This window comes from Morus notabilis, unplaced genomic scaffold (assembly GCF_000414095.1).
Source record: "Morus notabilis unplaced genomic scaffold, ASM41409v2 Scaffold333, whole genome shotgun sequence".
NCBI lineage: Eukaryota > Viridiplantae > Streptophyta > Magnoliopsida > Rosales > Moraceae > Morus > Morus notabilis.
Window position 1 is genome coordinate 439,841 of NW_010363630.1, and position 12,659 is coordinate 452,499.

The window sequence follows — 12,659 nt, forward strand, 5'->3', positions numbered from 1 at the left end:
GGTCTCCCTCTTGAGAACAAACTTTCATCTCCTCTCTGGCTCAACTCATTTTTAATTTCCAAGTCACGAGATCTCAATGCCGACAGTACGTCTTCAAGAGTCAAACTCTCTCTGCCATACTTAATGGCATTCTTTACATCCTTATAAGACTCGGGTAAAGAAATAAACAGGATAATGGCTTGATTTTCTTCTTCTACCTTTTCTCCAATATTGGCTAAATCAATGATGATTTTATTAAACACATCAAGATTCTTTTCTAAACCTTTCTGAGGGTCCATTCTAAAACTGAATAAATTTTCTTTCAAGTAAATCTTGTTTGTTAAAGACTTTGTCATGTAAAGTTGTTTCAATTTTAGCCATACATTAGCCGCCGTGTCCTCTTCATTTACTTGTCGGAGAACATTGTCAGAAAGGTACAGAATGATCGTTGAATATGCAGTTTTTTGCATCTCGGCCTTCTCGTCTTCAGACACCGCCAAATCCTTCATGTCGCCCAGTGCTTTTGCCACCTTCTGTTGTACGAGGATAGCCCTCAGCTTTTTCCTCCAAAGGCCGAAATCCCCAGTTCCATCGAACTTCTCAAGCTCGAATCTTGCGATCCCCATAAGTTTCGAATTCCTCGAGGTTTTGATACAAATTATCAAAACCCTAGCGTGAGTCCACCGGAATTCTTGGAATCCGCTGACTAACCTTGGGCTCTGATACCACTGTTAGAGCAATTCTAACACAGACTCACAGAATAAACAAGAAATCACAAATATGAACCTGATCCAGAAGACACAAGAACACAAAAGGATTTGTTTGACCAAGGTTCGGAAATAATGAATTTCCTACATCCCCGTTGAGCTCTTCCTCAGAGAAGCTCGATTCACTATTAGAGAAAGTTGTTACACCCTCAAATCTCACAATACAAAGAAAGCCCCAATTTTAGATCTCTCAAGAACCCTAATTTAGAGCAAACCCAGAGAAGACTTAAGCAAACCCGAAAAGAATACCCAGTGGAAGAATACCCAATACAAACCTCTCCCAGATTCTTTTCTTGAACCTTTATTTACAGTTTCTCTTACCAGAAAACCAAAGGTTCTCCTCTCTCTCTCTAAAACCCAGAGGTTCTCTCTCTAGAATTCTCTTTTGTAGAAACAATGCTCGAGACAATCAATGAGACCCAGCCAAAACACCTTGTGAGGTTAATATATGATATTCACCGCCTTTTGCACGTGTCTTCACCTCACCTTACTGGTTAGAGGCTGAAGCATTTTCCCAAAACGTTGCGTTCTAATAGTCTGAATCAGCAAACGACTTCACATATGACAAAACGACTTCACTCGGTGCAACTCCCTTCTCTGCTTAATGTCGTGTTTCCTGAGATTACTCAACAATATATATATATATATATATAAGTATTAGTTGAGACCGTGTGTGTTTACGCGCGAGATTGTGTAGATATATATTTTGCAATTTGCACGTGTTTTTTAAAATTATTATGTTTGATAAGTAATATTTAAAAACACATGTTAGGTAAAAAAAACTGAAAGTGGACGATGATGACACATTAATGATAAAAGTCCTCACTTATTGATACAATAATAGTTTATCCCCAGGAAGTAAATCAAAAAGTGGTGAACTACTACTCAAATGGGCGTAAAAAGAAAAAATAAATAATACTGCTCAGAAAATGATCCCGAAATAGACCTCCACAAAGAATTATATAAATATAAATATAAATATATATATATATATATATACGGATTAATAGTCACCGAAGATACCAACCATTCTGAATCTGCATCACATGGGAAAATATTATGCAAGCTCTAAATTATAGCCTTCAATCACCGACTTAGAGTACAATATTCTCCACCGCCCGCTCACGCCTTTACTCATCTACAGTATGAAAATATTACTGCCATTCCTACGTCATTATATCAGTCTATATTTTGTCTGAAAATAGAAAAAAAGGAAAAAAAATCCTTTCAAGATTGGAATATTGTATCGGATCCACTCCATCTTACAGGAGCATATTGTTAACTTTATTAGTAGGACGTTGAGTTTATTCGATATTACCATTCCTACGTCATTATCCCCTGGGTGCATGTAGATAGAGATTTAGCAATTTTTTGGGTATCTTTTTCCAAATCCGATTAAAATGAAAGTATCACATTAATGTATAGTTTTTTTACAAAGTTAACAAGAACATATTTCCTAGAATATTCTGAAAAATAAAGACTAAAAATTTGATGTTTATATAACTTTACATCTCATTCATCACGTAGTTGGTTCACTGCACTTTCCTTGTCACTTTGCCCATAGCTTAGCTAAGTCTACTTTCTCTACTCAGATCTGTACTATATTCTTTGTTTCAAGCTTTGCCCAGGTGGTCTTCCGATTGTTTGATCATGTAATCCTAAAGTTTGTTTAACGAAAGTTTTTTCCCTGATTAAAAATCTATATATATATATATATATATATATTACTAATATACTTATCAAATTATAATTAAGTCAAAATTACTATTAGAGACAATCATTGACAATAATTAATGCTATTACGAGCTTGTGATTAGATGACAATCAAATATTAAATCCCCAAGGGCGTCTATTGAAAAGATACAATATTTAAAAACACATGTTAAGGTAAAAAAACTGAAAATGAACGATGATGACACATTAATGATAAAAATACAATATTGTCGATTTGATTATTATTAGTTGGACCTTTTCTGAGTACCAACTACACCATTGTTACTATTTCCAAAGTATTTCTTGTTCTGCTTCTCGATATAGTGCTAGCTCTAGTTATAAGTATAGAGGGTAGCAACTCAATTCTCTGCAAGAAAACAAAATGGAAATCCCTTTCTTACCTCTGTTGAAGCAATTATGGCAAGAGTTAGAGTTGACCCCGTTCCTTGCCTTTCTTTTCTTTCTTTCTCTGCTTCTTTTCTTCATTCTTAGTAGGCCTCGTTCTAAACTGAAGTTACCACCATCACCACCATGGTTACCACTGATTGGGAACCTTCACCAACTAGGCACGCATCCACACCGCTCTTTCCGAGCACTCTCCGAAAAATATGGCCCTCTAATGCTCTTACACTTGGGCCAAACTCCTACTCTTATTGTTTCATCAGCCAACATGATGAAGGAAATCGTCAAAAATCATGACATCGCTTTCTCCGGTAGACCTCAAACCACTGCTGCCAATATCTTACTTTATGGATGCCAAGACGTGGGGTTTGCTCCTTATGGTGAATACTGGAGACAAACTCGAAAAATCTGTGTTCATGACCTTTTGAGCCTTAAAAGAGTTCAACAATTTCAGTTCGTGAGGGAAGAAGTGACGGTAGCGTTGATCGAAAGGATACGCGGAGCTAGCCAATCTAGCAAGGATTCTTCTGTAAATCTAAGCGAGATGTTGATGGCAGCCGCCAACAACATATTGTCTAGATGTGTTCTCGGGAGGAGTTTTGTGATTGAAGAAGGGCGGAGCAGGTTTGGAGAGCTGGGGAGAAAGCTTATGGTCTGCATGATGGCTTTTTGCGTCGGGGATTTCTTCCCTTCTCTAAAATGGATTGACAATCTTACAGGCCTCACAGGCCGCTTCAAAGAACTGTTCAGAGAAATGGATGCCTATATTGATGAAGTGATTGAAGAACACAAGGCAGCGGTACGTGGTGATGATATTGGCGGCTCTGATGTGAAAGACTTTGTGGATATCCTCCTCGGAGTTCAAAAGCATGGCATGCCTGAGTTTGAGCTCACTCGAGACAATATGAAAGCAGTCCTAATGGTGTCTCTCTCTCTCCCGCTCTCCCTCTCTCTCTCTCTCTCTCTCTCTCTCTCTCTCTCTCACATAAACTTTAAGGATGAATCCTTTTAATGTTGATAACATTGCAGGACATGTTCCTTGGTGGAAGCGATACTACTTCGACGGCATTAGAATGGGTGATGGCCGAGCTACTGCGACATCCAGAGGTGATGAAGAAAGCCCAAGAAGAGGTGAGGAGGGTGATGGGCAATAGGTCAAAGATAGATTTGAATGATGTCAATCGAATGGTTTACACGAAATGTGTCATCAAAGAGACTCTAAGACTACATCCTCCTGATCCTCTTCTAGTTCCTCGAGAAACGTTGGCAAGCGCCGAGATCGGTGGCTGTCATATTCCTGAGAAAACAAGAGTATTCATCAATACATGGGCCATCCAAAGGGACCCAAATGTTTGGGATAAGCCAGAGGAGTTCCTTCCTGAGAGATTCCAGGATAATGATGTTGATTTCAAAGGGCACGACTTCGAATTTGTTCCCTTCGGTTCTGGAAGGAGGGGATGCCCTGGCTCGACTTTTGCGGTTTTTGGTGTTGAGTACATCATCGCCAATCTTTTGTATTGGTTTGATTGGAAGTTGCCAGGTGATGACGATGGTGCAATATTGGCTAAGGAATTGGACATGAGTGAAGTTTATGGGCTCACTGTTCATAAGAAAGCTCCTCTCTATCTTGTACCAATACCTTACTCCCCTTGATCCCCCTATAAGGGATCGATCTATGGTGCTTCTCTTGATTATGCTGTTTTTTTTAGAATAAGAGAATAGATTATGCTGTTTTTCTTTCTTTCTTTCTTTGTTTTTTTTTTTTTTTTTTTTTTTTTTGTTTTGTTAAATATACGTGCAAATAAAGTGTTCTCTCTATGATTTAGATGAGAAACGTCCCTTCCCTCCATTTTGTATATTATAAACCTACCTAAGCGTTTAATGTTAAGTGGTTAATGACATATCAACTTTGTTTTGGATGTAAATATAAATAGCTATGTATATTCCTCGCTACGGTGTTCCTTTGGTAAAACAACAACAAACACAGATTGTATAAATAAGGGTTAGTTTGCCATTGCGCCTAGAGGCTAAAAGACTGATTGTATAAATAAGGGTTAGTTTGTCATTGCGCCTAGAGGCTAAAAGACTGATTGTATAAATAAGGGTTAGTTTTGTCATTGCGTTGAGAGGCTACTTTTAGCTTCTTCTTTTTTTCTTTTTTCTTTTTTTTTTTTTAACAAATTTAGAGTAAGTGAGGTTGTTTGGTAAATCTTACTTCTGTCCAACACTTTCTAAATTCCCTCTTACAGAGAAGGCATAAATAAAGAAAAGGGTTAATCCTGCAAATGCTTTCAAAACTTTGTAGTTTATCCTTAATTACGCTTAATTCTTGACTTTTAAAATATCTCATTTTGATCTCATAATCTATTATTTTGTTTCAATTTTTATCCCTCCAGTAACTATGCGTTATATATTTGATAGAATCTCCTCATCTGCCATTGTTAGTACGGATAAAGTGGATTTTTTTTTTTTTTGAGCATAGATATACTGGAAATGTCATGATCTGTGCACGGGCTTGATATTAAACTAGCAGTACATTATTTGTTTTGCTAATCAAAACAATACAAAGCGAAACTTACTTTTCACAAATAGTCCTTAAACTTTAGGGCTTTTTTTTCCCAGTTGTTGTCCCTAAGAACCTGTGAAAGAGGGTCTAAGGGCAATTGCATTCAACAACCATGCACGTCGAGAGCACATGCTCTTTCTTTCAAATATTTAAGACTTAGCTAGTGGAGTGACCGAAATTGCAATAAAATGACAGGTTAGAGACCAAAGTGAGACATTTTAAAAGTCGAAGGACCAAAGTGGGATTAAGAGTAAAGCTCAGGGATATTATTGGATTAACCCTAAAAGAAAAATACTTAAGGGTACCCAGGATGAAGGCAAATAATTTTTTCGGAGGGGCTTCAGTTAAACTAAAATTTTAAACTAAATTAATTGTGTAATGGAATATTATTACGAGTCTAAATGAAAATTTTTTTAAGTACTTTACATAAAGTTTACAATTAAAGAATTTAGGGGTAAAGGAGTTTTTAGTACAAATGCCCTACGAAATTGTCATGGTTTAGCAAATTGCTTCCCAATCAACCCCCAAACCTTGTAAAATTGTTGCATGTGCCTCATTTTACTAAATTTACTCAAATTTTTTATTGGATTTAAAAGATTAAAAGTTGAGTAATTGAAATATTTGTGTTACATTTGAATTGAGATGCTGGAGTTTTTATTCGAACGTGCTTTTTCGACACTATTTAACACAATCATTGTCAAAATAGGGCTTATTATAACAATTTTACAAGTTGAGCAATTTCCCAAAACTAAAACTTCAGGAGGCAAGCAAGCTGCTAAAACCATACAAATTCAGGGGGAAAATATGTAAAATTGCTGCATAAAGAAATAAATTTTTGATCAAACTTAAAGGTATTGATGAAGACTTCTAAAACATTGAACATAGATCTAGGATGGAAAATTTTAAGGGGGGAACAATAAAAATTAAGATAACATAATAATTTCTAAATCAATATTAGAAGAGTTCGCTTGATCAGGTGGAATGCTCCAACTGCCTGTTGAGCCCTAGCTAGCTTCATCCCTAGAGATACTATCAGCAGTGGCGAAGGCAGCCTTTAGATTCAGTGGGCGCATATACTAAACCATTTTTGTAGAAATAATTAATAGCAAAAATAAAGATTACGAGTTTTAAATTTGCCTCCAAGCTAATTAAAGTAGGAGTTATCTCACTTTAGCCTCTATAATTCAAAATAACACAAAATTTTCCTTGAACTTATAATAACTAAGTCATTAATGTTCTGATGGTTTTAGACTTTTAGTCATTTGTGGCTCACTTAAGTACTTGATGTCACTTCCTCATTACTCTCAATATGATTATAACACAAATTTCTAAGATCTGTTGGGATTTCTGCAGAGTTGAATTCTACTCTAATAGATTTTGTAGCTTTATTATTTTGAGAACTAATAAGAGTAGTCTCCGATTTTTTGTTTTAAATAGTTCTCCAAACATTTCTCCATTGCTGTTACAAAGAGTAAATAAGTATTTGTTATCTAGCAATTAACATAGTCTTACAAAGAGTAAATAAGTATTTGTTATCTAGCAATTAACATAGTCTAAAAAATGAAAATTTATGCACCTTTTTATCTTGTTGTTTTCCCTCTGGCATTGATTCCAAGTTCAAACAACATTTTTTTTATATATATTTTCCTCTCATCTTAACGTGGATTTCTCACTTCTTAGGAATACAAATAAACTAATAAAATGTTGTTAATAAACTCAAAATACATGAATACGTAATATGTTAATTTAAAGTCACTCGATGCAATCAAAATTTCAAATCATGAGTTATTGGGTTATGATCATATGTAGTAGAATAAAAACGACAGATGCATAAGATAATAAGACAAAGAAAGCAAAGAAAAAACAAAAAGGCACACCAGAAATATAAAGCCAACCTTCTTCTCCTACACCTAATAGCTAGAAGGCGCGTTTCATATTGTGGTCTTATGTGGCGTTCAATACTATTAGTGCCCATAGTATCATTCTAAATAAAGTGAATACCAATTAAACAACTATAAAGAAATCCTATACAAGAAAAAACAAAAAAACAAAACAAAAATCCTATGGACTACTCAGATCTTCATCTAATTTGTGAATTATATAAGAATACAAAATGTTGCTAAATATTGTTCCCAATTAATCAAGTGAGAATCAAGTGATCGTCCATATGTAGAGTATAAAATACTAATAACATTCCTGAACAAAGATCACATGACTTTGCAAGCACAGTTTACCTTCATATGATCCCTTAGTTTTTGCTTCTTTTTTTTTGTTATTAGATTGTGTACCTTGTTTATGCATTTCTCTATTTCTGTCGTTGTAAATTCTGTCTCCTTTTTTTTTCCCTTCCCTGGAGAACTTTTCAATTTTTTTTTTTATAGAAACAAAAAAGAAATTAGATTGATAATTGCTTAATCAATAGTCACAGAAGGTAGCTACCAACTGTTGGTAATCTGCATCACATGGGAATATATTCAGTAAGCTCCAAACGATTGCCTTAAATCACCGATTTAGATTATATTAATATTTATAATCTGTCGCTCGCTCCTACATTTAGGAAGTAGGTGCAAACATAGTTAGACTTTTTTTTTTAAATCTTTAATGCTTAATATCCTCTGTCGACATTTATTTAAAAAAAAAAAAAAAAAAAAAGAAGAACAATTTTAAACATTGAGGAGATAGAATAACACGTTTTAAAATTTTAGATACAAAGTGAAAAAGGTGATTAAAATGTGGGGAAATTTTTAAAATCCTAACATATTTATGTAGATGAATATTGTCATTGTCAGGTATAAGTACATTTAATAATATTATGCGTATCAAAAATCAGCAGTTCTATAGAATCCGAATCAACAAACAATAATCCAGGGATTATCTAACAGCCGGATGAGCAGTCTCTACCATTGCAATGCAACCATTAATTATGCTCCATCGATCAACACCGGAAATTTTGAAAATATGTTTCTTTTACTCGTTTGAGTTAAAAATTTGAATTAAAAAATGAATTCATGTGAGAGAAAATACTGTAACAAAAAAAGTTGAATTTAAATATTTATGACTAATTAGCGAAGAATGGGGCATGAGTCTTTCGCAATGTTTAAAGGGAATCCTTATTCAATGATTTTTTTTTTTTTTTCTAGTGAATGATTCTTCAATGTTAAAAGGTTATTGATGGCGACTGGTTAGGTGGTGGAAAATGCATAACACCATGACAAGTAGTAATAGGAAATCGATTGCAGCAAATTTTTTGAAGACAAAAATGCTGAGTAGGCAAAAGTTGAAGTTAATTAATGTGACTAGAGTAATGGTACTGGATAGTTATTTTAAAATAATTTCAATTGCGTAGATACCAAGTCAGATTAATTGAGAATATAGTGATATTGAATTCACAGTAAAACCCGTGAAAAATGAATGATAATGACATAAAGAAAAAATAAATAAATCACAATTTAACACGTCCCTCACTTGCAAAACTTACTCTAATACCATGTTAAATGGGTTTTAGATAAAAATCAACCCAAAAACTAGCTCAAAAGAAGCGGGTGTCTGAACCACATATAAACATTCCAGTTGTCCAGTACTTAGTGATGTGGACAGATTCACAATCTAACACTAGTAAGCCAAAAATAGCCAATTAGTTGCATAGATTTATATTTGAGGCATTCGTGGAGTTTAAGCTGCATATCATATTACACATGCCTCAACATTATACATTTGATCAATTCACTCGTGTCTCTTAACTTTATGATTATTCTCATTTTGTCTACTGAACTTGAAAGACTATTAATTTATTCCATGAATTTTGAATAATTTTAGTCTCACTTAGCCCATCCAATTGTAAAATTTTCATTAAGAATTGAAGGAAAAGGAAGGCATTTATTCTTACTTAATCCCATTTTGATGGAATTTTTTTTAGAAAAAGAACAAAAAAGAGCACATGACTTTACTAAACATTTTCATTTTATTTATTTTAACGAAAAATCTAATGGAGTGATCAGGTAGGATTAATCAAAAATTCAAAGGATAAGAGTTTTAAAAGTTCCAATCAGAAAATGGGAATTGCCTAAGATGAATAAGCTTTGGTTGACCTAATCCCCTAAGAAATGATGTATCGCAGTTTCTTATAACTTCTAGAGAAACCGCAAAAACCTTATTTACCTGAGTGCTGGCTAATAGGGCAAGGCTGGGAAGGAAATAGATATATAAAGCGTGAGCTTAAGCACATTTTATTGCTACAGCATTGTTCAATTTCTTTTCTTTCCTTTTCTTTTTTCCAGTATCTCTTCCATTTAAGCCTCCAATCTATAGAGGTATTTATATTGTTATTCTCTTTTATATTTGCTCAAAATATCATATTACATTCATCTCCTAAAAAGCATATGGTTAATAAATCTTTAATCACGTTAAAACAACTAGTGAGATGTATCAACCTCCAAATTAATACCTAAATTAACAATTATTTAGTCCTTAATATTTTCTGTTACATCATGATTATTTGTCTCTTTTGAGTTATTTGAATCTTCATCCAATTGATCATATTCTTGATATTAAATACAGTTGTAGTATTTGTTAGTTTACCAATCTATCCAAGAGCTTAAGCTCTTAAGAGGTGGGCCAACAATAGTTTTATACTTTAACACTCCCCTTTACATGTGATTGGATAATGGACAATCATTTAGGTAAATTAATTGAAATGTTCAACACGTGAATATTTGATAATGAGCCCAAAATATATCAACACGTGATAACAATTTAAATGAAGATACAAATTGTAATTACGGGAGTTTGAACTTATGACCTCCCGCTCTATTACCATATTAGTTTACCAATCTATCTAAAAAGCTTAAGCACTTAGGATGTAGGTCAACAATAGTTTTATACTTTAACAGTATTAATGTTAAATTAAAAGTGATTAGTTGTTGATAAAAATTCCTTAAAGTCAATTGGATACCTTTCACCGTCAAGCTAGCTAAATTATATATTCATCAAATGACAAGTTTTTCATATATTTTAAAAGTGTGTAAAAAAGATAAAGCGTCACTAAAGGTCTCAAACTCAAAACGCTTCATAACCTCAAAAGACATATAAATTTTTAAAAAATTTAATTAGGTAATAGAGCTATCAATTTGAGTAATTAACTATAATTTCATCCGGCCTTTTGCGAGTATCAAGTGCAACTATATGTTGTTGTAGGAAAAATAAGAAAATTAAAAACTTTTCGTGCTTTTCTTTATTAATGTAGAACATATCTAAAAAGACATGAGAGCTAGCCCTCATTATAAATAGAACAAAACTTGATCACAATCTGGGAATGCTTTCTTGTGCATAAAACCATATGGGAATACTTGTCTTACCATTACTTCTGATTAATCAAATGTGGCAAGAACAAAACTTGATCACAATCTTGCATCCTTTCCTTTACTTTCTTTTCCTCCTGATCCCACTAGTATTCCTTGTGTTTCTACGTTCTAGATCAAACTATTCCATAGTACTCAACTTACCACCATCCCCACCAAGGTTACCGATAATCGGAAACCTTCACCAGCTAGGCACGCACCCACACCGCTCTCTCAAAGCACTCGCCGACAAGTATGGTCCTCTAATGCTCTTACACATTGGCCAAACTCCACCTCTTGTAGTGTCATCTGCAGATATGGTAAGAGAAATAATCAAAACTCTTGACGTAGTTTTTCTCAGGTCGACCTGAAATGAGCTGCGAATCTCCTATTTTATGGGAGCAAAGATGTGGCATTTTCTTCTTACGGCGAGTATTGGAGACAAGTTCGAAAGCTGTGTTCTTGAACTTTTGAGCCTCAAAAGAGTGCAACAATTCCAGTTCGTGAGGGAAGAAGAGGCTGCTGTATTGGTTGATCGAATACGCAAAGCCTGCCTTATAAAAAGCAAGGATTGTTTTGTAAATCTAAGCGAGATGTTGACTGCAACCTCCAACAACATAGTTTGTAGAAGTGTTCTTGGGCAAAGTTTTGAAGAAAAAGACGGTCAAATTTTTGGTGGGCTGACAAGAACTGTGATGGTGCATTTAATGGCTTTTACTGTGGGAGATTTCTTTCCTTCTTTGAGATGGATCGATAATCTGCGAGGCTTCACGAGAACCGTGAAGGAAACCTTTAGAGAATTGAACAACTTTTTGATAAGGTGGTTGAAGAGCACAAAGCAGCACTAGCTGGCAGTGATGGCGGACGCGAAATGAAATACTCTGTGGATATTCTCCTCGGACTTCAAGAGCAAGGCAGTCCCGACTTCGAGCTCACAGACGACAACATAGAAGCACTCCTAATGGTCTCTCTCGCTCACTCTCAACTACTCACAGCAGGCAATATTCTCACCATTCGCCAATTTTTGTGGAAAAGAACATGCTATATTAACAAACTCTACAAATAGTACATATTGAAGTATAACAAAAAAAAGGAATATAAAATTTGAATCAATCCCGAGACGCACACATAATTAATACAACTGATAAATCGCTATGCATATTTGTTCATCTGTAATTGCAGGACATGTTTGTGGGTGGAACAGATACTACTTTGACAGCATTAGAATGGACAATGGCAGAGCTATTGAGAAATCCAAGGGTAATGGAAAAAGCCCAAGAAGAGGTGAGAGCAGTGGTGGGAAAAAAGGCAAAGGTAGATATGAATGATTTAAACCAAATGGATTACCTAAAATGTGTCATAAGAGAGACTATGGACATGTTTATTTTTGTTTTCGTTTTCATTTTTCACGTTTTTCGAAGTTAAAAAATGAAAATACCATCTAAAAACGTGTTTGGCACAAAACTTTTCAAAAAACAAAAACAAAAACGTTTGTCTTTTTGTGAAAAACTGAAAACGAAAAAAAGCCGTTTTCTCGTTTTCGTTTTCTTCTTCTGAAAACGGTTTTCATTTTTTTTTTCTTCTCTCTCTTCTCCACTGCCCACCACCCCCAACAGCACCCCCCTCTCCCACTCCGACATCAACACCGACTGAAGGAGATGAAGGACGCCGGAGATGAAGGACGACAGAGAGAGACGTCGTCGGAGATTCCCTCGCTCGGTGGCTATCATCAGTCGTCGGACGCCGCCACCGTCACTACGCCCACGTGAACACCGCCATCAACACCGGCTGAAGGAGATGAAAGATGGCGGGAGAGAGAGAGAGATGCGGGAGATGAAGGAGACGAAGAGCACATCTCGTCGATTCTCGTTGTCTCCGGGGCCGACGGCCCCATGC

The 12,659-nt window shown here is 35.1% G+C and overlaps 1 protein-coding gene and 1 pseudogene across 1 annotated transcript; both read left to right on the forward strand.

Annotated features, from left to right (window-relative positions):
* Positions 1–2,820: 2,820 nt before the first annotated feature.
* LOC21411682 (cytochrome P450 71A1) lies at positions 2,821–4,602 on the forward strand. Its single transcript, XM_024169832.1, has 2 exons — positions 2,821–3,783; positions 3,891–4,602. The coding sequence occupies exons 1-2, from the start codon at positions 2,842–2,844 to the stop codon at positions 4,512–4,514; spliced, it is 1,566 nt and encodes a 521-aa protein (XP_024025600.1). The 5' UTR covers positions 2,821–2,841; the 3' UTR covers positions 4,515–4,602.
* Positions 4,603–10,801: 6,199 nt separating this feature from the next.
* LOC21401923 overlaps positions 10,802–12,659 on the forward strand; it is a 2,680-nt pseudogene continuing 822 nt past the window's right edge.